At 40.5% G+C, this 24,394-nt stretch overlaps 3 protein-coding genes across 3 annotated transcripts in view; 2 read left to right on the forward strand and 1 right to left on the reverse strand.

Annotated features, from left to right (window-relative positions):
- Positions 1–10: 10 nt before the first annotated feature.
- LOC148078877 (lysosomal protective protein) lies at positions 11–3,254 on the reverse strand. Its single transcript, XM_087792890.1, has 11 exons — positions 3,006–3,254; positions 2,549–2,660; positions 2,356–2,493; positions 2,128–2,286; positions 1,978–2,069; positions 1,789–1,876; positions 1,417–1,569; positions 1,200–1,345; positions 932–1,094; positions 417–506; positions 11–348 (listed from the first exon to the last, which is right to left on the reverse strand). The coding sequence occupies exons 1-11, from the start codon at positions 3,173–3,175 to the stop codon at positions 265–267; spliced, it is 1,395 nt and encodes a 464-aa protein (XP_087649016.1). The 5' UTR covers positions 3,176–3,254; the 3' UTR covers positions 11–264.
- Positions 3,255–6,924: 3,670 nt separating this feature from the next.
- LOC148078878 (stereocilin) lies at positions 6,925–19,625 on the forward strand. Its single transcript, XM_087793562.1, has 29 exons — positions 6,925–7,006; positions 7,078–8,196; positions 8,831–8,855; positions 8,935–9,454; positions 10,158–11,024; positions 11,092–11,154; positions 11,213–11,338; positions 11,402–11,568; positions 11,628–11,814; positions 11,874–11,989; positions 12,228–12,360; positions 12,759–12,929; positions 13,267–13,305; positions 13,365–13,541; positions 13,644–13,787; positions 14,324–14,382; positions 14,582–14,705; positions 15,066–15,148; positions 15,226–15,361; positions 15,619–15,821; positions 16,440–16,530; positions 16,595–16,766; positions 16,845–17,014; positions 17,268–17,423; positions 17,507–17,649; positions 18,389–18,537; positions 18,723–18,820; positions 19,227–19,371; positions 19,543–19,625. Exons 1-29 carry the CDS (start codon positions 6,925–6,927, stop codon positions 19,623–19,625), a joined length of 5,748 nt encoding a protein of 1,915 aa, XP_087649688.1.
- Positions 19,626–20,658: 1,033 nt separating this feature from the next.
- Positions 20,659–24,394, forward strand: part of furina (furin (paired basic amino acid cleaving enzyme) a) — a 62,797-nt gene continuing 59,061 nt past the window's right edge. The window contains exon 1 of the mRNA XM_087792892.1: positions 20,659–20,864. The gene's annotated coding sequence lies outside the window, so the exon portion shown is untranslated. The remainder of the gene's footprint in view (positions 20,865–24,394) is intronic.

Below are 24,394 nucleotides of genomic sequence, written 5' to 3' on the forward strand. Positions count from 1 at the left end.
TTCAACAAAATATTGTACAAAGTTGTATTGGATTTATTCCATTAAACGAAAACAAAAAAATAATGACAATCATATTTAAATGATGTAATAAACAACATACAAAACAAACGGCTTTTGATTTGGACTTTCATCTCAATTCCCAATCACCATTAGCAGCAAATCATTCAGAACACAATTTTCAACCAGCAGTAACACTTCAAAGTAAAAGTCCCTTTTTCATCCCCTTCCTCTCAAAAGAATCCCTTCCATCACAGCACCAGCGGCTCAGTAGGACTGCCCTGTTAGAAACGACTGGAACATCTGGTACGACGGGCCCGGAGCCCACTGTGGCACCATGTGACCAGCACCCTGAACACACAGTAAGATGGTGTCAAAGACGTAAAGATTAAAAGAAAAATAAACTTTGAATCGTTTACCTTCACAGTCAGAAAAGTAATGTTTCCATACTGTTGATAGAAACCAGCGACCTGTTTGTTGAAGAGCCAATGCTGGTAGGGCGAGGTGGCCTGAAAAAAAACACATCAGTAAAGCAACGGCAAGAATAAATATGTTGTCCGATACAGTATTTATAGAAAACACATTAATATACATTAGTTCAGCAGTGTTGTCATGGTAACACACCCTTGTTTTTTACCACAAACATTTATAGGAAGTGGCCCTGAATATCACTCAATAACTTACATGTCATGTGACTCACTGGCGGCTCACGTGACGTGAACTTAAAGAGTCAAATTAAGGAAATAAATTACACTATTGACACCATTTCAACTGTAACTAAAAAAATGTTTTCTTCATTATTCATATGCTCATGTTTTTTTTTGCTTTCTCAACTTGATATCACACCAAGATGTCCACCTATATTTACCGTACCAGTATACTACTTCAGTTTATCCACCCCCTCTCCCTTTTTAAATGCAAACTAGAATCCTACCTGGAAGCCGAGGTCCTCCACAAACCATTGGTCTCCCAGGAAGTTGCAGGCCATGTCAGTGTCCCCGTTATAGACCAGAGCACGGAGACCCAGAGAGAGCAGCTTCAGGTAGACATCCTTCATCGTGTCGTACACAGCCTTGTAACTGGCACCCACCTGATCACTGAAGGTCATTAAAGTTACGTTTTGTTTACTCGCTGCACTATAACATGACTGCATCACTACAACAATCTCTGCTCATGAGCAAGGCACAGGAAAGGTCACGCACCTGCATTCTTCCCAGCTGGGGAGAACGTCTGGGATGTGGAGAGCTTTCCTCACGTCTCCTCGGTTCAGCCAGTTACTCTGAGCGGTGCCGTTCAAGCATGGTGGCATCTTGCGGAGTGACGCTCTGTGAGGAACTCGATCCAGGTACTGTCGTTAATTGTAAGACAGTTAGACCTCCTCAGAAAATGACCACTACTGTTCTGGAGCTGAGGCTTGACCTTGAGGACGTGGTCGGGCGTCCTGTAGTTCCTGAACAGATGCCTCATGCTGCTCTCGTAGCTCCTCCGTGACATTCCTCCGCCCTCGCAGTCCAGGTACAGTGAGTACGTGTTCAGTCCACTCTCGTAGATAATATTGAAGCCCATGGTCACCTGGAGAGAGATATCCTCATCAAGCATCATGCATGTCAAACTGGAGGTTGGGAAGATTTTTCATATGTGCACACCAAAAGACGTCTGTCAAATTTAACAGACCAGCCGAGATTTTGGTTGTCAAAATGGTCATTTTGAAGGTGTTTTAAAGTTGTGTGTTGTGAGCAAATGAGTCAACAACTGTATCAAGACATGAACAATGAACAAAGGTTTGCGTACGTATGTCTTGCAGTCGTCAGAACTGGAGTTGGAGAAGTTACAGTCTCCATCTTTGTCGCAGCAGTGGAGGTTCAGATTAGACCACAACCTGCACAGGAGAGAATTGAGCTAGCAACACTTCATATTATAAAGACTTAATAAATGTGTCTCAAAAGAAAGTTCAAAAGCAAAGCAACAAAATGAACTTACTCTTCTCCAAATAGTCCGTGATAGTAGCCAAAGTATATCAAGGACTGGTCGTTGAGAGCGTAGCTGCTTAATCCGTTCCCGACAGAAAAGCCCTGGACAACAAACAAAGCAGGTTCATCTTCATCTCCTCCAGTAATAATAAGGACAAACCTTTAGCTTCATTTTGTCTTTTCCTGTGGCGACCAGCAGGCTGAGCGTTGGAACGTAAATCCCGCCATAACTTTCCCCGAAGATGAAAAAGTCATTCTGTGTGAAGTTTGGGAACTTGGTGAAGAAACTCTGCAGAGCTTTGTAGTTGTCAGCTGCCACCTAACACACGAAGATGTAGGAGTTGTTAGTCTCCTGCACTCACGTTTCTACGCTCACATCGTGTAGTACCTCCTTATCGTTAGTGGCATATTTCTGGTCATTAGCGTAGGAATATCCGACCCCGGCAGGTGATTCTATGTACAACACATTAGCGATCTTGTTCCAGCTGAATTCGTTCTCATACAGCGTCGCGCCGTCGTCGCTGACCTGAAAGTCCATCATTACTGATGTGTCCTCCAGCTTACGTCAATATTTCACATACATGGAATGGTCCATTCTCGGACAAGAACCCTTCCAGGGAGCTGCACCCTGGACCTCCATTCAGCCACAGCACCAGCGGGTCATTGACAGGGTCTCGTTGAGAGGTGACGAACCTGAAGAAGTCATTGTTATGAAGGTGATTATGTGGTGAAAGTTTGGTCTCAAACATACCAAAATAACCAGCACTTAGTTTCTCTAAATGAAGAGAAGTAGCTCTACACCAAGTCTATAATGGTTGACAAAGTTCAATTTGCTTGTATAAGTCCACTGACGTCACAGTATGTCAGTATGATCAGCTGACTCAATGATTTATGGAGACTTTAAAACGAATAAAAATCATGGTTGAGCAGTGATTTTATTTGATCTTGACTGTACATGTATTTAAACGATATTAAACGACAGAAATAAGAGGAGTAATAATAGACAATAATAAGAGGAGAAGCCAGAAGCAGACCCACCAGTAATGGAGAAACCTCCCGGGCCGAGTCTGCAGGTACCCGGACCACTGGCGGTAGTTGGGTCGGAACTTCATACCAGGAAGTCCCTTCACCTCGTCTGGAGCGTAGTCAGCCACGATGAAGCCCTGAAGGACGGCGAACACAAACAACAGCACGGCCCTGGAAAGCATTGTTGAATTCGTTTCTGATACGATGTTTCTTCGTACTGATACGAACTCTCTGCTGTTTTATGTTTCATAGACTTCCGCCTTTAAGATGACAAAAGTCATGTGACTCTGTGGCACGTGACAAAGCGCCTGACTAGGCGAATACATTTTTTTTATATTTTATAATTGTATATATACGTATATATACATATGTATATTCACTTTAACTTCGGGCTGAAAAAACACAATTGCATTAATATAATTTAAAGCAAAAACATCAATTTCAACCGTAAACTATTGTTTGTCTTAATTATATAAATTGAACATTTCAGATTTGTAATTGATGTGTGTCTTGCTTATAATTTCGCGTCTTAATGAAGTTAGATTTTATTTCATTACTCACTTTATTCAATATTTACCCAAGATACTCTCGATCAACTGTTGAATAAAGTTTACTTTCGCGTCATAGCATCAGCGAATTCTAACATAAGAGCAGCAGGGGGAGCTGAAGGCAAACAAACAACGGATCCTTTCTATTCACTCTCACAACGTAAACCTATTAAAACTGTTTTAATGAGTGTTTAGTTTTTAGTTAAATTTTTATTCTTTTAAATCCTCTTTGAAACAAAGTAAAAAACAATAGCTTGTCTTGATGTTAACAGAACAGATGTCTGTGGTTGGAAACAGCATCAAGATCACTAAACAAGAATGCAGTTCATACCCTTTCACCTCGTCAGTATTTTGATTTGAGTACCATTCAAAAAAGAAATACTTCTACATATTTGAATCATCTTGTGCTGATTTAAGTTTAGCTGAAATGATCTTATGCATAATGTGACAGCTGTGACAGTGACAGTGTCTACTTTTATCAACTGGTCAGTTCAACAGCCCACAAAGTGGTCGCGATAAATATTTGAAGAAACACAGCATGATATTATATTATTCCGTTTTTTTCTTCACATTTTTGCTGTATAGGTAGTGGTTTTAAATGATAGTGCGTTTTTATTTTACAGATTAAAACACAAATGTTTAACCTTAGTACTTGGCTGATATGAGCTCTGACCTACTTGTCTTTGAAGAAGTGTGACTGCTACTCTTGTCTGTATTCACAGTCAATAAGAAAACTTGAAAACTTGAAAAATGAAAAATGGCTACACATTTTTACTCCTTTTGATGATCAATGTTTCCTCTTGATTGAGAGCAATTACACATTCTATTCTTGCTAGTTCTTGATGCTAATCTTTCTCTTCAGGAAAGGGGTCTGCTGAGAATTCAAGCACCTTCAGGTACACAGCTAGACGTTCCATTCCCAAAGAGTTTCTCTGACCCTACCTACTTGTCTGTCCCCCCTGACCCAGTCATATTGTCTTTCCCACTGTCAGAGGAACTTATTAAAAAAGCAACGTTGGTCAGCAAAGGTGAAAAGAACAACATGTTTGTATCATAGAAGTATAGCCTGCATAGAACTGTTTTAGTGTCTTTTTATCGTATTTGGATTATTTGGATTTAAAATGAACATTTTACGCACAACCTAATCAGGTAATAGTATAAGAGACTTCCAGAAAAGCTCTCCCTCTCTTTCTTCAGTTTTTTGGGGGATCTTTGATTTCTTTTTATTCCCAGGAAATGCTGGTAGTGTTTAAATTAGCATTAAATCTATAAATAACATATACTAATATTTCATTTTGTAGTTTATTTTGTTCTCTTTAAGGTGTTTAGTTGGCAGATCCATCATCTTACTATATTCTCAGCCTTCCCTCTTTTGCTGGGACCAGTCAAGACTGAGTCTGAGTCTGCTCAGTGACCGCTTCACTGTTTTAAGGTCCCCATCCTTTGGTTGATTAAAAAAAAAAAAGCGTCACTAAAGTAAACTTTGATCTGATTTTTCCAGTGTTAATGTTAAAACTAGAATACGTACATAAAACCTTGTTTTAACTTTTTTATTTCTGCAATAAAATTGTCTTTCCATGTCTGCTCTTTTGTTTTGAGTTTTTTCATTATGTTACAATAAATTGAAAGTGTGTCCAGGCTATGTGGGGACTGTTGGAGTTCAACAATTCTCACTCTGGTATCGAACTTGCTACCATTGGTAGCAGGAGCAACTAACTACACTATGTAAGTAAAGTCGCATGTTCTTAGATTAGATTTTATTTATAACTATTCCAATCTCAACATTTTGTGTCAACGGCGGATTTTCGACGCTGCCATCGAGCCCAGGTTTCCACAGAGTGATGAGCAACTGATGCTGGAGATCCAGTTTCTCATTGAAAATTCTGCTGGTGAATGGAGCTGTGCTGCAGTGAGAGATCGCTGTTCCCCACAGTGTTAATAATACAGGAGGATGTTATTATCACTGGGCAGGCAACAGGTAGATGAGGTGGGGAGTATGGGGGGGCCCTTGTCCTTTCACCTGGCCCTCTAGGGTTTCTGGAGCAGCAGACAGTGACTGGTCCGTCTCTCCACGGAGCTCAATTGTGAGCTAAACAAGCTGCTCAGGTCTGCTGGCACAGAAACACAACACCAGCAACAAACCCAGACTCACAAGAGTCCACGATGACAGACAGCTCAATGAAGAATCAGTCAGCAGGGGGGACAGGAGCGAGATAAATATCCGGGTGTGATTAACTTGATCCAGATTTGATCTTTGTTTCAACCCCAGCAAGATTCTCTGACCTGCTTTTCACCCTGAGAATAAAATCATGACACACATAAACGATTACCAAATGTTCACCAGTGCACCTGACTGCTCCATCATGTCCACATGGCTGAATGAAGAGGCCGATCTCAAGCATTAACATGACCAAACAAGTGACCCAAGTAGGGAGGACAGGGGTGGGAGGGGGAGGGGAGAGCTGGAGAAAGTGAAGAGGAAACAGGACCCGCTCAGGAAAGAGAAAGATCTGAACGTGACTGACGGTCCGAGACTCTGCAAACTGAGAAATATATCAAAAGTGGACTTTATGTGAGTAATCTGAGTTGCTTGTTTACATTTTTGATTGAATTCTGCGAAACGTCACCATTCTTACATGGATGTCATATATATTTTACCATCTCAGACATAAATCTCCTTAAATATTCTTCTTAATGTGACCAGGTATAGTTTTTTCATAGAGTACATACTTTCTATACCAAGCCAGCACAGAGAAATGTTATTTTTTTATTTTTAATGTTTTTCGGTCATAAAAATCTCTTTGGCTTTACAGAATGTCAAAAGATACAAATGCATCAAACAATTATTCAAATAATGTTTAGTTGGTCAAACAAGATTTTTTTTTAAATATAAAACTGGCATAGAGTTGATAAGTTTTTATTTTTTATAACCTGCTACAGTCTATCTATACTTTTTTATTCCAGTAAACATATTTACTTCATACTTAATGTATGTTATTTTTTTTTATTATTTACTGAATGCTGAGGTTGTCTATGTTTCTTCACATGTGCAATGTGGTCATTATCTTTATCATTATGTTTGTCATGTGACCATTTGTTTATATCATGTGATCATTTATGTGTGCCATGTGAGAAGAATGTGTGTCATGTATTCTTATATAGTGTTACAATTTTAATTCCCTTTTGATCAATTTGGATAAAATTAGTAAAAATGTGAATTTTTATTTACGTCACTGAAGCTTTGAAATAAACTCAGAAAAACGCATTTTGAAACGTTTTGTACAGTTCTGTCCCAGTTCTTACCCCAGAACGGGTTTTTTGTTTGATGGTTTTCTCACCCAGCTGAATACGCAGGAGGGAAAGTTGCTCTACTACTAACAGAGATGGAAAGGATGGGAACTTTTAAGGTCGTCTTCTTGTTACTGTGTCTTCTGTTGGTGGAGCAGGGATACTGTCAGCACTCAGGTGAGTCAGTTCGTCTGCCAGTGAGAAACAGTCGTGTACTTTTGTTGAATTACTTGTTGGAAATGTTTCAGGCTTAAATAAAGGGCAACGGATGAATGCTGTTTTTCAAGAACTCATTTCCAAACTAAGCAAAGGAGGAGCTTCAAAGCCCAGTACTAGAGAAGCGGAGACCAAACAAGAACCCTCTGTGCCCCCCTGGGTGAGAAACATTATGGGGGGTCTCAAAACCTTTGGTCTGCTTCCTGTTAAACACAAGCTGTTAGATAGACATCGTCTCTCTGGCTTCCTCTACAACATCTCTCACTACCTGCAAGAGATGGGTGCAGAGCTGGATGAGGTGAGGAGTGACACAGATGATCCACCTTTGTGGGAAAAACTCCTTCAATATGTTCTCCAGTCCCAAGAAAACATTGCTTTCAACCAGTGGAACGATGGACTGCCACCTCGGCCCAGCGTCCAGCTGCAAGACTGGTTCTTGTCCCTAAGAGGGAGTCCTCACTGGGACTTCCTTCTGGGGCTCCTCCAGAGTGTGATGACCTTCTCAGAGCGTCAACCTCACCTACCTCTTTTGACCTTCCTATCTCAGAACTGGAGGACTGTGAGTGCTGTGCTGGAGGCCGCACTTCAAGCGCTCATCAGCGGCACCTATGGGCAAGCCAGCGCTGGGCTGCAGGGCTTCATCTGTGCTCTGAAGGGCCGGAGCGACTGTGTGTTCAGTGTCGGCTGGCTTCAGGAGATACTACGATTTCTAGAGGTGCGCAACTGGAAGCCGGTGGTCAATTTACATCCAGCTGATGAAGAAGTGGAACACAGAAAGGGATCTGGAGCTTTTGGGCGGTTAAAGCCTTTCATTTTGCCGCCCGAGGCCCTGAGGATGGAGGGAATGATGAGTAACGGGTCCTCCAAAGACATCAAGGATACAGAGGATGATTCTGACTCCATGCAAAGCTTCATCCTGCATGCGTTATCACGCTCGAGCGGAGGTGAGAGAAGTGGCCAACTGGCTCAGAAGAATCTGGCTCTTGTTCAAAGCCTCGATGGACTGCGGAGGAGCCTCATGCAGACGGTGGGGAGTTCTGTGTACGGTAACCTGAAGAGGAAGGTGTCGCGCGTTACCATGGCTTTAGTAGATGACGTCAGCAGTCTGGTGGACGAGCCACAACACAGAAAACAAGAACACTGTTCAGCTGGTGAGTCTCTTTATTTTAACTTTTAAATTTCTAAAACTATCTTTTCATCTGATATAATTTCATGAATCAAATTCAATTGAATTTATAACAATGAAGTACACTCGGTTACAAACACACACGTATACACAAACATAAACATAAACATAAATTGAATTCAACTTTCATGAGAATCTTTTATCCCCCCTCGCCCCTTAAAATTAACAAATGAGCACACACAAGACCCTCCCAGTGTTCAAATAGTAAGTGAATTATTGAGCAATATTTGTTGAATTAACATGGACAATACAGGCTGTTTATGTAATCATATGAAAGTAAGACAATATCCACAGTTTATCAGTGAGCTGCAAGTTAGTTGATCAAAAGCTGATCTACTTTCCTACTCTTGGAGAGTGACATTCATTTAGAAGGCACAGAGATGGTCAATGTTTCAAGAAGGAAACAACAGGTGGACACTCTCAAAACAAATGAAGGTAGAAACCTTCAGGCTACATCTAAAAATGTTCAATTCTAGTCATGGTTGAAGGTTGAACATCATTGAAATCTTTAGTCTGGATTAATTCCTTCGTCCTCGTAGGTGATGTTGGAGTCACAAGCTGCAGAGTAAGCTGACTTGAGTTTTTTTCACTTTCACTAGGGAATCTGAAACAGCTGATCTTATGGTAAGATTTTCTCATGTGTGGCAGAGTTTCAGTGTAGATATCCAGATCAACACTTCTTCCATTTTTCATCCTCGTCAAGGGGGGTGAGACATAACCTGATCTGGAACACCCAGGCTTTAGGTGTCACTTCCCAAAGTCTCCCCAACTCACTCCCATTCCTCTCCTGCCCCCCGACTGATGGAGTGAGACACCAGCCGCCGAGTTCAGCCACCAGAGACTCAAAGATGTATGACCCTGGTGAACTTCATCGAACCCATCACCCGCAAACAAGGAGCAAGAGATCAGAACTCTCTGAGCACACGCCTTCAACAGAAATCCTAGAGGCAGCTTGCAACGACTCCATCCCTGGCCTGACAGGAGTCTCCAACTTCACAGTGTTCCTCTATTGTAAACTCTTTGAGGTGGAGAACAGCTCGGCTGACCCACCACTTGCTGAGATGGGACTGGACCTTCAGGTCACATGTTCGGACGCGGCGTGGTACCTGTCTGCAGCAGAGGAAGACTATCTGTGGGTTCATGTCTGCAGTGAGTTCTTTGCACATGAGTTCAACAACACCGTGTGTGCGAACACCTCCTTCTGGCTGCAGCAAGCACATCAGGTGAGCTGCCATGACGGACTGATGGTTTTAAAATAATCTACATTCTACGGTCAAAGTATGTGTGGCTGAAATTAATTTAAATGAATGGCTTCATTTTTTAAAATTTTCTAATATAGATAGATGGATGGATGGGTGGATGGATGGATGGATGGATGGATGGATGGATGGATGGATGGATGGATGGATGGATGGATGGATGGATGGATGGATGGATGGATGGGTGGATGGATGGATGGATGGATGGATGGATGGATGGATGGATGGATGGATGGATGGATGGATGGATGGATGGATGGATGGATGGATGGATGGATGGATGGATGGATGGATGGATGGATGGATGGATGGATGGATGGATGGATGGATGGATGGATGGATGGATGGATGGATGGATGGATGGATGGAGGGATGGATGGATGGAGGTAATATTGGCCCACAGTTTTGTATCGACAGAGTTTGATGAATCTTTCAAAACGTTAATGGATTTGGATTTTATCGTTGTCTTTTTATTGGTTTTATTGTATTCTGTGTTTTATTTATACATGTGAAATTATCCTCTTTTATAGTTATTATCTGTCTCTCACATGTTTACTTAGTGCTTGTTGTGATGTTGATTCCAGTCCAGTATGGTATATTTGATTAGTAATGTCAACTTCAGGTGTAGCGTGATGAATTGTGTAACACTTGGTCCCGTTTCTCACAGGCTGCACTGACAAAGAACTACCATTTCTTCAACCAGACCAGCATAGACGAGCTCTGTGTGCACCTGTCAGTCGAGTCCACTACATCACCGCCTGACAGTAATTGTCTGTCTCAGTTAGGCAACAGATCACTCACCACCAAGGACTTCAGGAACTGCTTTCTGCCCAACAACTCGGCTCTCGACTCTGCTCTGTGTGGGAAGGAATTGTCTGACTCTCTGCCCGAGGGCAGCTGGGCTTCGGCATACTGTCACAAAATTCAAAACTCAACTCAGGTGGAAGAGGCCTGCCAGTACAGAAAGTGGGACACTCGTGACTTCATCAATGCTTCTCTCCTGGAACTCTGCGGGCAGACGCAGGGGCTGAGAGAATACATTTGTCTGAACACATCTCTTGAGCATCTGCTGGCCAGGTTGGTTCCTGAGTTTTCGGACTTCTGTGCCGATGAGCAGGAGGAGCAAACAGACGAGAAGTGCTTGCTTCAGAGGTTCTTTGACGTACTGCCTGCTCCTTACGAGTTTGACACCTCGCAGTTGTGTGTGAATCCTGCCCCGTTGTTGTTTGAAGCACTACACAAGTTGAGTGTGTGTGAGGTTGAAGGAGGGCAGCATGAGGGCTTTCTGGTTGCACTTGGATATGTGCTGCGCCTGCTGGACTTGATGGTTGGACTCTCATCTGGCCTTGAGGAGGGTGAAGGAGAAGCAAGAGAAGGCCTGAGTCAAGCCATTCTGGTCTCCAGCCTTCTAGATAATGCATCCTGGACCACTTTAGTGCCCGAAGCTTCCACCAGCGTCCTTCACACGGTGGGAGGGTTTCTTCGCCAAGAGCAAAACTCTACCATTAAAGAAGACCTGCTGGGCTGCTTCAGTGTAAGAACTTGTTTCTGGAACCTTCTGCAGCAATTAAATAGTAATTTATTTTTTGCTATTCCATCAGCCGGTCTTGTGGGATTTAATTCAGCAGAATGATAACTCGTCTGCTCTCCGGATTCTGATGCAAGTAAGAGGCAACTTGTAAAAATGCATCCATACACAGCTGAGAATCTGTTTGCCATTAGGAGTACCTTCAGATGCCGAAGGACCGGATACGTTCTCTGGTGATGTCTGCGGAGAAAGATGCCGTGAAGCGGTTTCTGTCTCACATGCATCAGAGCTGGGATCAGCTTCAAGTGGAAACAGATCAGGTTTGACTCTTGACTTGAAAGATCATAATTAAGCATCAACATTTTACTGGTTTCACATTTAAGGCATCTCAGAAGGAGTTACAAGCCATGGAAACGATGACAGCTGCCTTCATCCACAAGTTCAACAGAGTGACCCCTGAGCTTTTCATCGATCTGTCTCAGTTCATTCCCTTCATGTCGGTCTCTGACATCATGAGCTTTCCCGCCTCCCTGATGGTCAACGACAGTGTGTAGGTGTTGATAAGTTGAACTCTGTGTGCATTTAATGAAGTTGTCGGTCGTCCTGCAGGTTAACTGCCATCCGAGACCACAGTTCCTCCATGAAGTCTCCGCAGAAAAAGGCTTTCGTCAAAAGGCTTCTGCTGTCAAACGTGGTAGGAGACGCCCCGACATGGCCACCGTACTTCCTGAGATCTATCCTACCACTGCTGCCATTCCTTCCGGTCAGTTACTTTCAACAGCTGACTTCACAGCAGGTAACATAACAGTTCAGCAGGCTTGTTAGACATGATCCTAAAGTTCTTCTGGTCTCAAGCTGACTCCTCTGGTGGAGTTGCTTGGTAACAGCAGTCTGGATGGTGTGAGAGGGCGACATGTGCTGAGAACTCTGCTCCCCAAGAAAAAAAACCTGACCAGTGATGATGTACTCAGGTATGTAACTTTTTTTTATGTGTGAAAAACTTTTTTTTTGTAGATGGATTAACCTGTGAGCTGTGAAGCACAAGATCCATCCTGCAAAAGTGTGAACAAGGCATGTTCTACAATCCAAAAGGTTTGGCAACCTGGCAATAGGATGCTCATTTATTGCGTAAACGTCGTCATCGAGTCTGTCATGCCTAGAAACTTTCTACTGTAGTTGCTCATTTAAGAAGATTTTTGTTTCCTGCAGGTTAGGAGTTCTGGCTTGTTACCTGGATCCGCTTGACGTCCATATGTTTCTCCAGGACTCGACTGTGTCCTCGGCTGTCTGGCATCAGTTGCTCCAGTGCATGTCTAAAGGCTTCATCAGTCCCAGTGGAAGGGTGACTAAAGCTTGTAGCTACAAATACAATTGTGTTGACTGATGTTAGTGTGTACTTTTCATGTTCTTCCTAACCCATCACAACATTTAGTAAAACCTCTGACAAACAAAATAACTAACACAACCTCCACCACTCCTTAGCGACCAAATTTCCACATCCCATAGCTGTTCTCATGACTATGCTGTACATACACAGATAGCATCAACTTGTTTTATATATGGTTAATGGATATCTCCCAAATATTACAAACATACATGTATATCTAAATTACGGGTGTTTATGTGTGTATGATCAGTTCATGAACATGTGTGATTGTTTGTGTGTAACATTAAGTTTTCTTCATGGTCATGTCGGGACACAGAGTTGCTACAAAGATGAATCTGCTGCTGTTTCAACAGCTGTCGTCGTGGTTGACTCCAGCAGTTCAAACGCTGAACATCAGCATCATAGCTCCTCCGGAGATGTCTGTCCTGGCCCAGCTAGCAGCTTCCTTCCTCTTGTCTCTTCCTCCCCCAAAACTGCTGGAAGTCCTTTCTCGACCTGGATTACGGCCATTTTCTCCAGCGCAGGTTCGTCGTCAGAAGTACAGATTGCGTTGAAGTCCACCTCATTAACGATGGTGTAAATAGACCATAATATTGTAGATCTGTAGATATTCAAGGTGTCCATAAAGTCTCTTTCCCAGTGAAAAATGTAGTACAAAAGAAACACAGTGTCGGAAAATATCCATTTATGAATTCATTAATAAATAAAAGTAATATAGAAATGTTAAGGTTTTGTTCTATAGTTATATTAATTTTTCACTTCTTTACAGTAATACTTTTAATTAGCTCATCATTCATTTGAATGGATGTAAAGAAAATATAAACATTTAAAGAAATATGTGTAATTAATTTTGTTTTACAGGCTTTTGAACTACTTTGTCAAATTTCCAAGGACGCCAATGTAAGTAAGAATGTAAATAGTCAAAAAATTGTATTGTTAATTGTCAAATGTTCTTTCAGCTGACCATGGAGCAGTTTTGTGAACTGAAGCCACTACACACTGGTCTGACCCCTGCCGTGCTCCGTGGTCTCCAGTGGCCCGAGATCATTAAACCAGATCTCTGCGTGTGCTGGAGAACCATGCTAACCGAGCTCAAGCCGGGCCATAGAGCCATGCTATATGATGCAATGCAGGAGGTGAAGGTGTTCTTCCATCACAGTATCACTTCCATCAGATCACTGTCACCTTCTTAAAATATATGTGTGTGCAGGATCTTTATGATTCCATATGTTTTTCAGGCTTTAAGCAATGACCTGAACAACACTCGGCTTCGCTGTCTGTGGCCTTTCATCCCTCTTAAGAGTCTGACAGCTGCAGTGAATGGAGATCAAGTCCTGAGTCACATCGGCCACATCCTGGATGTAAACTGGTCGCCCCAGCAGGTTAACATTTATCTTCTTAAGTTAGTGGGTCATCATTTCAGAGCCACAATAAGCACCTCCTTCATTGACTGAAGAGGAAAAAGCAAGCAGCCCTCTGCTGCTCTTTGCTCCCATTAATCTGCACCTTATTGGATATGCTTCACCTGAGCCTTTCATAAAGTTTAGGCTCCGTACAGTCAGCCTCCATCGGGCTAATTAGTTTGGCTCCAGTACAAAAGAGCAGGGAAGTGTAGCATACATTAATAATGGCCTCTTTCAAGAGATTTTATCACTGACAAAAGTGAATTTATCGACTTCCTCCACCTCCCCCGAATCCTGAGGTTCTGAATGAGTTCAGTGTCATGGAGTTACACTATATATATATATATATATATATATATATATATATATATATAAATACATAACCCGTCACAAGGAAGGACTGTGGGTTGTTTCAAGTGTGATTCTCAAGTGAAGCTAAATCTACATTATTATTTTCACTTTGAACAAAGTCTGGAGCCTAACTGCAACCTGAAATGTTCTGTTGACCTTTACAGGCACAACTTTTGTTAAAGATGATCAACAACTTCAGCAACCTAACAAGTGAGACGTTGAGGTGATTACAAACATCTGTCTTGATTTAATCTTTTTTTTATTGTAATTGACACTGTTAAGTGGTTAACAAGTAGGTCAGTAGCAAACCCTGCAAACATATGTACTACAAAAAAACATAATGTGAAATTTAATTTTAAAATTAATCTGTTTCAACATTGTAATCACTGCAGAGTGAAATATAACGGGTACTTCTACTGCAGAGATCTTGGGATGGTTGCTGGAGGAGTAAGCTGCGACTTGCTCAGATCTTGGAGCAATGACACGGGTTTTCCTGAACTGCTTCCGTTTTTGACTCATCTGCCTCGACCCATGAGACCTGCTCTAGTAAGGACATTTCTGATTAGGGGAAAAAAAAGAGACTTTTTGTAAATAAAATAGTTAACGTCTAAGTCTAAGATAAGTCTCTCATTGGTATTAACCCCGTTGTTGAGCAGACCTGTGATTGATGAATATCTTCTGACCAGGTGAAAAGATGGAAAGACTTGAAAAATTGATCTCATATTATTATGTCATTTTTGCTCAGCTGTTTCAAAGTGCAAAATGACTTAATTATTTCTCTTGATCCTCATGCACTAAAGACTTTCAAAGAACCTATAGAACCATTACATTGCTGAGCTTTAAAATCTACATTGCTGAGCTTTAAAATGAGCTATTTATGTCATACCCAACCTTCTTTTTCAACAGAGAAAATGTATCTTGGAGGAACTGAACCGCAAACAAGAGTTTGATCTCGACACTCTGAGCTCCTGGTTCTCTGCGACTTTACCGGAAGTTTTTATGAAACTACACAAGAATTTCTAAAACCAAATATCAACCAGTAAACTATACTTCCTTTCTACCACAGGGTCACAATGGTGGAGAAACTTTCCAACACATCCATCAGGGACATTCTGGAACACATCCAATCCAACTTTGCAGAGTTTCTCCGCCTCCCTTTTTACAAACAGACAAACTTGGCTGAGAAGGCTGTAATTGAATCGGTAATCAAACAGGAACAAGTGGCATCATTATTATTCATGTTAAAATTGGATTTCCCTGGAAATATGCATCCATAAGAGTCGGCGAATCATCTTTTTAATTAGTTTTCAGTGTTAATTGAGAAAATCCAGCTGCTCCATGAGTTCAGATAAGCACCGAGAGAAATGAAAACACAGATGGAGAATATATTGATAATAAACAATGTTTAATGTAATTAAGTTCAGCTCTGGCATCAAGCCTGACTGTGTGGTATTTGTAGGGAATTTCAGATGCTGTAGGAGAGATTGATGGTTACACGCTGGACTTCCTGGGACCTCTGCTGCCGTTTTTGAACAGCAACATTTTTGCTTCGATTGATGAAGGGGCTCTGGTCTTCAGGCTGGAGGAGATGAGGAGCTTCTGTCTTCCAAAAGAAGCTCTTAGAGACATTAGCGCTCTGCTCACCCAGAAAAACATGCTAGGGTAAGGGACCATCTTTAAATATATGCGACGCTAATGTCAGTTAGAGTGTCAGGTTTATTTACGAGTTAACTAGCTGGCGGCAGAAACTGCCGTGATTATAATAATGGATAGCACCTCTGCTGGGAAGGTCAGCTCAGGTTTATGGCTAATTCTCACGAAAAACAGAAAAGCATTCTATATTTGTGTGTCTCTGAAAGAAACTGTCCTGACACGAGCAGGGGTGTGCAATTATTTTTAATGGTTCAATACCAAGACTAAAACTGAGTCGAAAATTGTTTATAAAACACAAATAAATTATCCTTTGATAGACACAAAATATATTATGTCTTGACACTCTAAATATGTCTGTTAATCCCTAATAGCTGTTATAAGAAACCTATGTTGGAAGGAAAATAGGAATACCCAGAGGAAACCATTAGGAGAAAACACAAACCCCATTCAAGCTGGAATCGAACCCACAATATCTAAACTTATTGTTGTATTGGCCTTAGACGTTGCAGCAAAGGTTTGTTTTAGTTTGGAATTTAACCATTCTGTTTTGAGAACACTTTTTCTGCTATAATTTTTTAACAGTCTCCGTGTTTAGTGATTCATAAATTCTGTTTTCTTCTTTGACAGAGAACCATCGAGGTGGAAGGTTGGAGATGTGGAACATTTGGGACGTCTGGTCTTTTCTCTCTCTGCAAGGCAGCTGAACTCAATCCCTTTGGTCCGTTGATGTGTCATGTCCTTTCTTGTGTTAGAAGATCTAATTTTCTGAATTATATATGTAGACAGTCTTGAACAAAGACACAGTGGAGCAAGTTCTTGTGGGTCAGCAGCACTGGCAGAACAGTGTGGCGGGTAAAGTGTGTATGAGGAGCTGTATGGACCAACATCACCAACAACAGCTTGCACAGATTCTCATGAGAGGGATCATCAAGGCACGAAGCAGACGAGCCAGACGTTAGTTTGACCCACTCATATATGAGAAATGTACATTCAGTAGGTTGTGTGTGTTATTTCACTCGCTGATGTGTCCAGTGCCTGTTCCAAGTTGTTCCGACATACGAGGGACGCTCCCCTCAGCCTGGACGTCCACTCAGTTAAGTCGAATGTCACAAGAGGACATGAAACGGTGTGTAGAGGTTTTTGGCGAGGATGATACACTGGATCCTGAGCAGCGACGAGCAGTGTGGCTCAAGATGCGACAGGTCAGTCACACTTCTTTGATATCAATCTTCTGTAGGAATCTGAAATTTATATGACACTTATAGATAATTTTGTTGTGTTTATTTTCAAGTACTTATTGCTAAAACATTGATTTCATTTGGCATTATAATAGACCACATTTAATATATGTATTTACAAACAGCAACTCTCCATGCTCTGTCTTATCAAGATGACTAAGCATATTTTGACTTGAGATTTTGTAGTTTTGACATGATTGTTCTCTGTGCCATCCAGTCTTTCTCTCCACTGAATAAGCTGACTCCAGGTCAGATTTTGGCCCTGGGCTCAGTGGTGACAGAGATGGGAGATAAAGAGCTACAGGACATAAATCTCACTGACCAGGGTGTGCTGGCTCATCTTGGGATGCTGACAGACTGGAGCCCAAAAAAGGTTATTACACAACCGTTTTTTTTCAGAAACCTTTTGGAATTAAAAGCATCTTTTTTCAACTTAAACCTTGTGTGGTTTTTCAGATGAGAGCATTGGTTCTAGGAGTGATGCGAAAGCGTAAACAGCTAGTTGAGCAGTTAACTGTCGTTGACCTGGTGACTTTTGGCAACTTGATCTGTGGACTATATCCATCAGAGATCAGAAAACTGAACCCGTACAATCTGAGGTAAAATACATCTTATAAGATTTCTTAAACTAAATAAAAGAACCATGTTCAACCATAAAACCATCAGTAAACCTAATTCCAATCACTGATTATTAACAGATAGTGAATACATTACTTTATTATTGGTTAATATGTTTTGATAGAATTATGTGTTTCAACATCTGAAGCATTAGAAAAACTTAGGGACTACATGCACACATACTTCCCCATTCCGGGTACTGTTCTGATCCAAAAATTAACACATTTCCTATCAAATACAAGCAGAAAAAGAGGAAGTTATTTTATACTTGAGAAATATAGAGCCTAGAGTCAGCTTGTGTTTGCTCATTAGCGTATGCAAGCTAACTGTAGGTAGTGCAGCCTGTTCTTTTACTTGTTATTAAAAGCTGCAGGGCTGACAAAAACACAACCTGACCGGATGACTTCCCATTTCTTAGTGTCATTTTTTCCATTTCTTATCTAGCATTAGCCAACAAATTAGCTTAAAAGTTAAATGAAGGTGATTAAAACCCAGATGGAGCAAACCAGCACTTGCTAGCGTCAGCTAATAATAGCTAATACGCTTTTTAAACTCCACATTTACGTTTAAACTTTCCTGTTTGTGTGTTATAGTGTGTAGAACCAAATACCCATTGTCCTGTAATGAAAAACCTGTTTTAAAATTGGAATAGTTTAATTAGAATGAATGAATTCTTGATAATCCGAGCGACCCTGAATCCTCCATGTAATTCTCCTGCAGCATTGCAGCTCTGTTCCTGCGGGAGCTGTCCCTCCCCTGCACCGAACAACAGATGGAGGCGCTCATGAGCCGCTTATCCAGAGTTGAAGCTTTTGGGCCAGTCAGTGCTTGGGGACCAGAAGTTTTCACTGAAATTGGGACACTTGCAGGTACACAGAAGACAACAGGAAGATTTTCTTAATTAGTTTTTATGCCCAAAGTAAGCAAGGTGGGCAGGTGGCAGGAGGGACAGATTTTAGATAAGATAATAATTTAGAAATCCAACCGCAGGGTTGGCAAAGTCAAGGCAAAGCTGGAGATGTGAATCATTAATTAACTGTGTTTGCAACTTAAGCTGGACTGCAGGACTTGGAGCTTTCTGCTCTGGTGCAACAACAAATGGAGGGAGTCACTCCTGAAGCCATCTCCCTGATGCCTCCAAAAAAGATTGCGGTGAGTTGAACTGATCATTCATTATGTTCTTGTCCCTTTTATTTTTTTATGAGATTGTATTTGCTTAACAAATTACATTAAATTATCGGTTCATCCTTTTCCTTAACTGCTTATTGTGATTGACTTAAATTTACCCAAAAGAGCTGCCATCATTTTTTTTACTTGGATTATTCTTAAATGTAGAAACAGAGCCCAAGAATAATTATATTTATTGTTATTATTATTATTATAATTTTAATGAAAATAGTTACCTTTTCTTTGTCATTCTGTAATTTTAATGTATAAATAACATAATGTTCTGAAAGTATATAAATGTATTCTTACATCAGACAAAGAGTAAAGTGTATGTAAATGTAAATCAACAAGATGGTCATTTGTTCATCGTGTGAATTTGTTTGTCTGTCAGGTTGTGTTCACTCCTCTTCAGCTGTCCTGGCTCAGCACAGAGCAGGCGTGGGCCATCACTCAGAATCAATGGTCAGAGCTTGACGAAGAGAAGAGACATGCTGTCGGACTTGCCAGATATGAAGGAGACCTCCTGGAGTTAAGAGGTAAGTATTTGCAATGTGAACCAAAACAGTTCCTTCTGATAACCTGTGTCGTGTCTCTTCTCTGGTTTTAACAATCATAACACATGTCTCTCTAGAGCCATCAATGAGAATTTATGAAGTGAAGCCAGCAATTATTTGGTGAATAAGAAGTTCCTTCTTATGTTCCTGCAGGGAGAAACTTGGCTCCAGCGGCTGTGAACTCACACAGTTTTATCCTCACTTCACTGGCTCTGATGCTCTGGCAACTAATTTAATAACTTTCATCTCTGACTGTTTTTACTTCAAATAAATTGTGTAAAATGTTTGGACTGCTATTTGTTTTCCCTGCTGTAAGTAAAGCTGTGTTTTTTTTGGTAAAAAGCGTCTTTTTTCCATGAGGTTTCACTGAAGTCTGCCTGATTATTGTATAAAGAGCTTAGATCAAAGGATAAAAATAAATTAAAATCATGTCAGGGGAGTCTTTACCTGAGCCATGAAGCCTTGAGCCGACTGCATATGAGAAAGTCTTCCTCAGGGTCATTGACTGAAGATCACTGCTCATTGTTGTTTCACCTGCTGTCCCTGAACAACTTGTGGTGGCAGAGGTGTGAAGAGAAAAGTATCCCCGACATATTCTGTGGCTGTTGTGCCTAACGTTCATTTCTGAATTTGTCTTAGTTAGAACCGATGATTGCTTTTACAGCTTCCTCTTAACGGTATTTGGTAGGTGTGTTCAATGTGGCTTACCGCAGTCCCTTGTCTTTCACAAGGTGTGATGTGCTCACAAAGCCTCTGGCATCCACCTCCACAGATTACCACCAGGTTTGTGTATTTCTACCTTCATCTCTTACTCCGATTTTGGTATACTGGCGCCTGTTTTCTTGCGAAATGCATTATTACATTGCTTTAATAATAATAATTGCATTTAATAAACAGTTAGAAAGATATATAGAAATATAGAACTAGTAAACTGTTGTTCAGGAGAATTGCCAAAACAGCTGTCTTAAATATTTAATTTGAATTTATTTTTATTATCTATCCAGAAGAGCTTGTTGAGTAAAATATAAATAAATGTATTCCAAAATAAAGAGCCCAAATCGATGTTGTCAAAAGCCTTGCTTCTGCATTACTATAAAACAACATATAAGGAACTCCTATTTATTACATAATTTTTGGAATAAGGGAGAAAATATTGCTTTGAAGTTGAACACTTAAATTGGAAAATGAGGAAAGCTCCAGGTGGTAGTACACAAGATGACCAGCAGATAGCGCTGTCGCCGTGCCTCTACACCGGGAGTAGGTGTTGCTGTGTCGTCGCTCCGTTCACAACTGTGACGTATTTCCTGGAGCTCGTGCGGACCACTCAGCGGCACGCCAGAGGGATATCATGACTATTTATATCCAGCAATTCTTTCTTATCAATTTTTCACTCGCCTAGCCGTGTCGTCGTCGGTTGTACCGCCGCGGTGCCAGACAACAACAAGCCGGCTCGAGCAGCATGTAAACGGAAGCTGGTAAGTTGAGCTGCGATAAGTTCTACTTGTTATGGTCGCCGCCGTGTCGGTCGTGTCTAACGGGGTTCTCGGTACCAGAAGTGCCCTGGTACCGAGCTATCGTGGCTGATGTGAGGTCGTGTGGACCCGGGTTGTATCCGTGTGGAGCCAGACTCTCACATGCCCGAGCTGACGTCGTCTACGCGGCGTCCGGTGTGCCTCCCCCCGTGTGTGTAGCTGCTGCCCCCGGTAGCCTCGAGCCTTCCTCCGAGAACACGGATTCTGACACGTTTAACGCATATTTACGATTAAAATCCCTCATGTGAATCTGACACTTTTTAGTATCTGGTGTCATTTTCTTTGCCTTAACCGCTATGTGGATGGAAAACCCAAAATGACTCCTAAAATTACAGTTTACTCCAACTTTAGCTTCCAAAAACATCTTTTGATCAACAATACACATCGTTTAAACGGCGACTCAAGCCTTTTTTTACCAGCAGCTTATGATATAACGAGCCTTTAATATCGTCTGCTTGACTCGAAGGAAACCCTGGAAGTTGTGTCCTGTTTACTCCACTTATTGTGTAGGTGTTTGAGGAATGATAATAACAGCATAAACACGCCATGAGCTCAGGTTTTGGAGACTTCCATGGCGACGGCTATTCATCCAACAACGTATACACTTATATTTACTTCAGATTAGCAGGAAAACGTGCCAGTTGCCTCATGCTTTCCTGAGAACATGTTATTTAGGTCCGATTGTAAGAAAGATTCCAAAGACTAAATGGAATATTTCCATGTAAAGTTAACACCTCAAACAAACCTGTACAGACACTGCAACTAGAAGATGAATACGCTGTTTGCTTGCAGTCCACATGAAAAAATAGTTTTAAAAATGTATATAACACATTATATTGATGCTTTAATTATTATTATTATTATTATTATTCATTGTATTTATTATAAGCCTTCACCAACCCCAACTATCCTAACCGTACACCCAAGTCAATATCAATGTGAAAGGCCCGCTGAGTCAATATCTATCCACTTAAATAATGAACATTGTTTGATGACATGCTGTGTATGTTGCAGGCAACATTTGCAGTTTTGTTGTTGTTATTTTTTCTCATGTGGAGCATCACCCTTTATTATATACCTGATTTGTTTTAATTTAAGCCTCAGCTCTTTTTCAATAACCCGCCTTTAATATTCATAAAGTGTCTCCTACCAAATTCAGAATTACACACTCTGAGTTGAAAAAAATGAGATTGTATGCTTTTATTCTAATATAATCCCCGGATTTATTGTCACCTGGCAAGCACTGGGTAACGGCAAACGGCACCGTGGTAGTCGCTTGACTTTTTATTTTGCTTCAGGCTTTTAAACCATTCGTATACTGTCACTGAATAAATTCTTCTACAATATTATCGTTTAATCATCTTTCAGAGCAATAAGTAATAATAATGGACTATTTGAAGCACTTGTTGAGTATTTAATACTATGAACAAATGTTAATTCCTTCATTATGTTAAATTGTTCTGTGCCTAAATAACATGGCAGGCTTGATTTAATTTTAAATGGTAGGTATCACGTATATCATTATAACATAACTACCAGGTACCAAAAGAACCAGTTGTCGGCTGAAGTGCTCTGCAGTGTGTGAGAATGTGATCTAGAGCTGTTGTTTATGGGTCCAGGAATGTTTCTGAATTCATTTTCTGCAAGTTACGGGTAGAACTGAGATATTTATGATCCCTGCGCTTTATTTATTTTTTAATAGCTTGCAATATTGTTAAATGTATTTATCACAGCCAACAAATATTTGCTTGTAAAGAGAAATAAAACACCCCAAAGTTGGATTGTTAAACATTTATGTGACCATTCTTTATTGTGTTAGTCAGCTCGCTCCTAGTTGACTGTGGCATTTCCTCCCTGGTGCCGTTTGAATAAGTGAGGAAGTAGGTAAACATATTTTCAAGACTTATTATTGCTCTATTTAAAAAAAAACAACGTTGAAATGTATTGAAATGTCAAATGATAATTTGTTAACCATTTTAGAAAATAAACTTTTATCTTTTGAAACTTGATTTAAATACCAGGTACAGCTTTTTTTTAATAGAAGTGCCTGAATGTGTACGACTGGCTTCACTCTTGGAAGTTTTGTGCCATTTTGGGAACTGACGGTCTTCTGTTTGCGCCGTCAGTAAACCCAATGGCGCCTTGTTTACTTTCTAGTGCGTCAACGTCCTTTCGAAAAGGCTACCTCCTCACAGATACTCTGTAGGTGTTTGCTTGTGTCGTCAGCTCCAGGAGCGATTTACTACTACTTGGATGTATATTTTTAATATGCAATCTCGAATGTTTCTAAGTAACAAAAAATAAAAATCTGGTAAAGAACCCTTTTTGTATAAAGGTTTAAAAGAACTACCAACATATCTATATCCTTCTGTAATTGTGTATTTGTTTTAGGAATTCCGGTAGGGTAGCAGAAATTTTCAAATGGGAATGTCAGAGAGACCCTTTTTAATACATTTTATATATATACGTATATACAGTATATAAAATGTTTATATATGTTTGTGTGTGTGTTTACATACATGTATGCATACACATCTATAAAGATGCATAAACACACACATACAGTGTATGTATATACAGGTATGTATGTATATATGTCTATTTAAAATGTTGAAATGCCTGTGCTAGCCAGATAACCTCTTCTTATTTTGACTTCAAACGTATCCTGCAGTTTTAGTAAAAATAGTCTATAAAGTTTAATCTATCTAAAGTGTATTATCATTGATGTTGCAACATAAATGAACAGAATCTGAGGTTTAGGATTTTCCCCATAAAAATAAAAATAGATGCAGTAATTGCTCATATCCAGCCTTCCACATAGAGACTACAGTGTGTGGTTCGACTCAGCTGAAATGTGTTTCCTTTAACCCAGAGGTACCCAAAAAGGTGGATGGAGACACAAACTTTAATTCATAAAACATTTTATCTCTTGTATCCTAGTATATTGAAGCTAGTTACATCAAAAACTATCTTATATGTTGCTTAAGCATGCTTCATTTAAACTTACATTTCAGAACACTCTATCTGCTGCTCTTATGTTTATTTACAAATCTGTTTTCCTGAAAGGGCAGTCCAGCTGTGGTGTAATCCTAATCTTTTATTACAACACGGACATCTTTTCACAACAGTTCCTGTCTGTCTGTAATGAACTTTAAGCTTTTTATTTTTAGTACGCTTATATCTTGAAATTAATATTCATGCTGCAAACAAAGACCATTGTTCACCGCTGGAGTCTGATTACCCAAAGGTTAGCTAATTTTCAAGAGCTGATCGCTCCAGAATGGTGGCTCCTGCAGCGAGGCTGACGCCAGAGATAATTTCCATCCTCTTCCTTGATTTAACTCTATAACCTACGTGTGGGCATTAACAACACACACATACAGTGAAGGATAGGTTATATTTCAGCACTGTCTGATTAACTTGTTCTCTCAATAAGCCTCTTCTTTGTTCATGCAAAGGTTATCTAAGATGTA

This window comes from Callionymus lyra, chromosome 6, assembly GCF_982586985.1.
Source record: "Callionymus lyra chromosome 6, fCalLyr1.hap1.1, whole genome shotgun sequence".
NCBI classification, from domain to species: Eukaryota; Metazoa; Chordata; class Actinopteri; order Syngnathiformes; family Callionymidae; genus Callionymus; species Callionymus lyra.

Coding starts and splice junctions, on each gene's coding strand:
- LOC148078877 (XM_087792890.1), bottom strand. CDS start 3,175: ATGCTTTCCAGGGCCGTGCTGTTGTTTGTGTTCGCCGTCCTTCAGGGC. Junction 2,494..2,548: donor CCGAGAATGGACCATTCCAT/GTATGTGAAATA, acceptor ATGGACTTTCAG/GTCAGCGACGACGGCGCGAC. Junction 2,070..2,127: donor AAGACAAAATGAAGCTAAAG/GTTTGTCCTTAT, acceptor TTTGTTGTCCAG/GGCTTTTCTGTCGGGAACGG.
- LOC148078878 (XM_087793562.1), top strand. CDS start 6,925: ATGGAAAGGATGGGAACTTTTAAGGTCGTCTTCTTGTTACTGTGTCTT. Junction 14,383..14,581: donor CTAACAAGTGAGACGTTGAG/GTGATTACAAAC, acceptor CTTCTACTGCAG/AGATCTTGGGATGGTTGCTG. Junction 17,424..17,506: donor CAGACTGGAGCCCAAAAAAG/GTTATTACACAA, acceptor GTGGTTTTTCAG/ATGAGAGCATTGGTTCTAGG.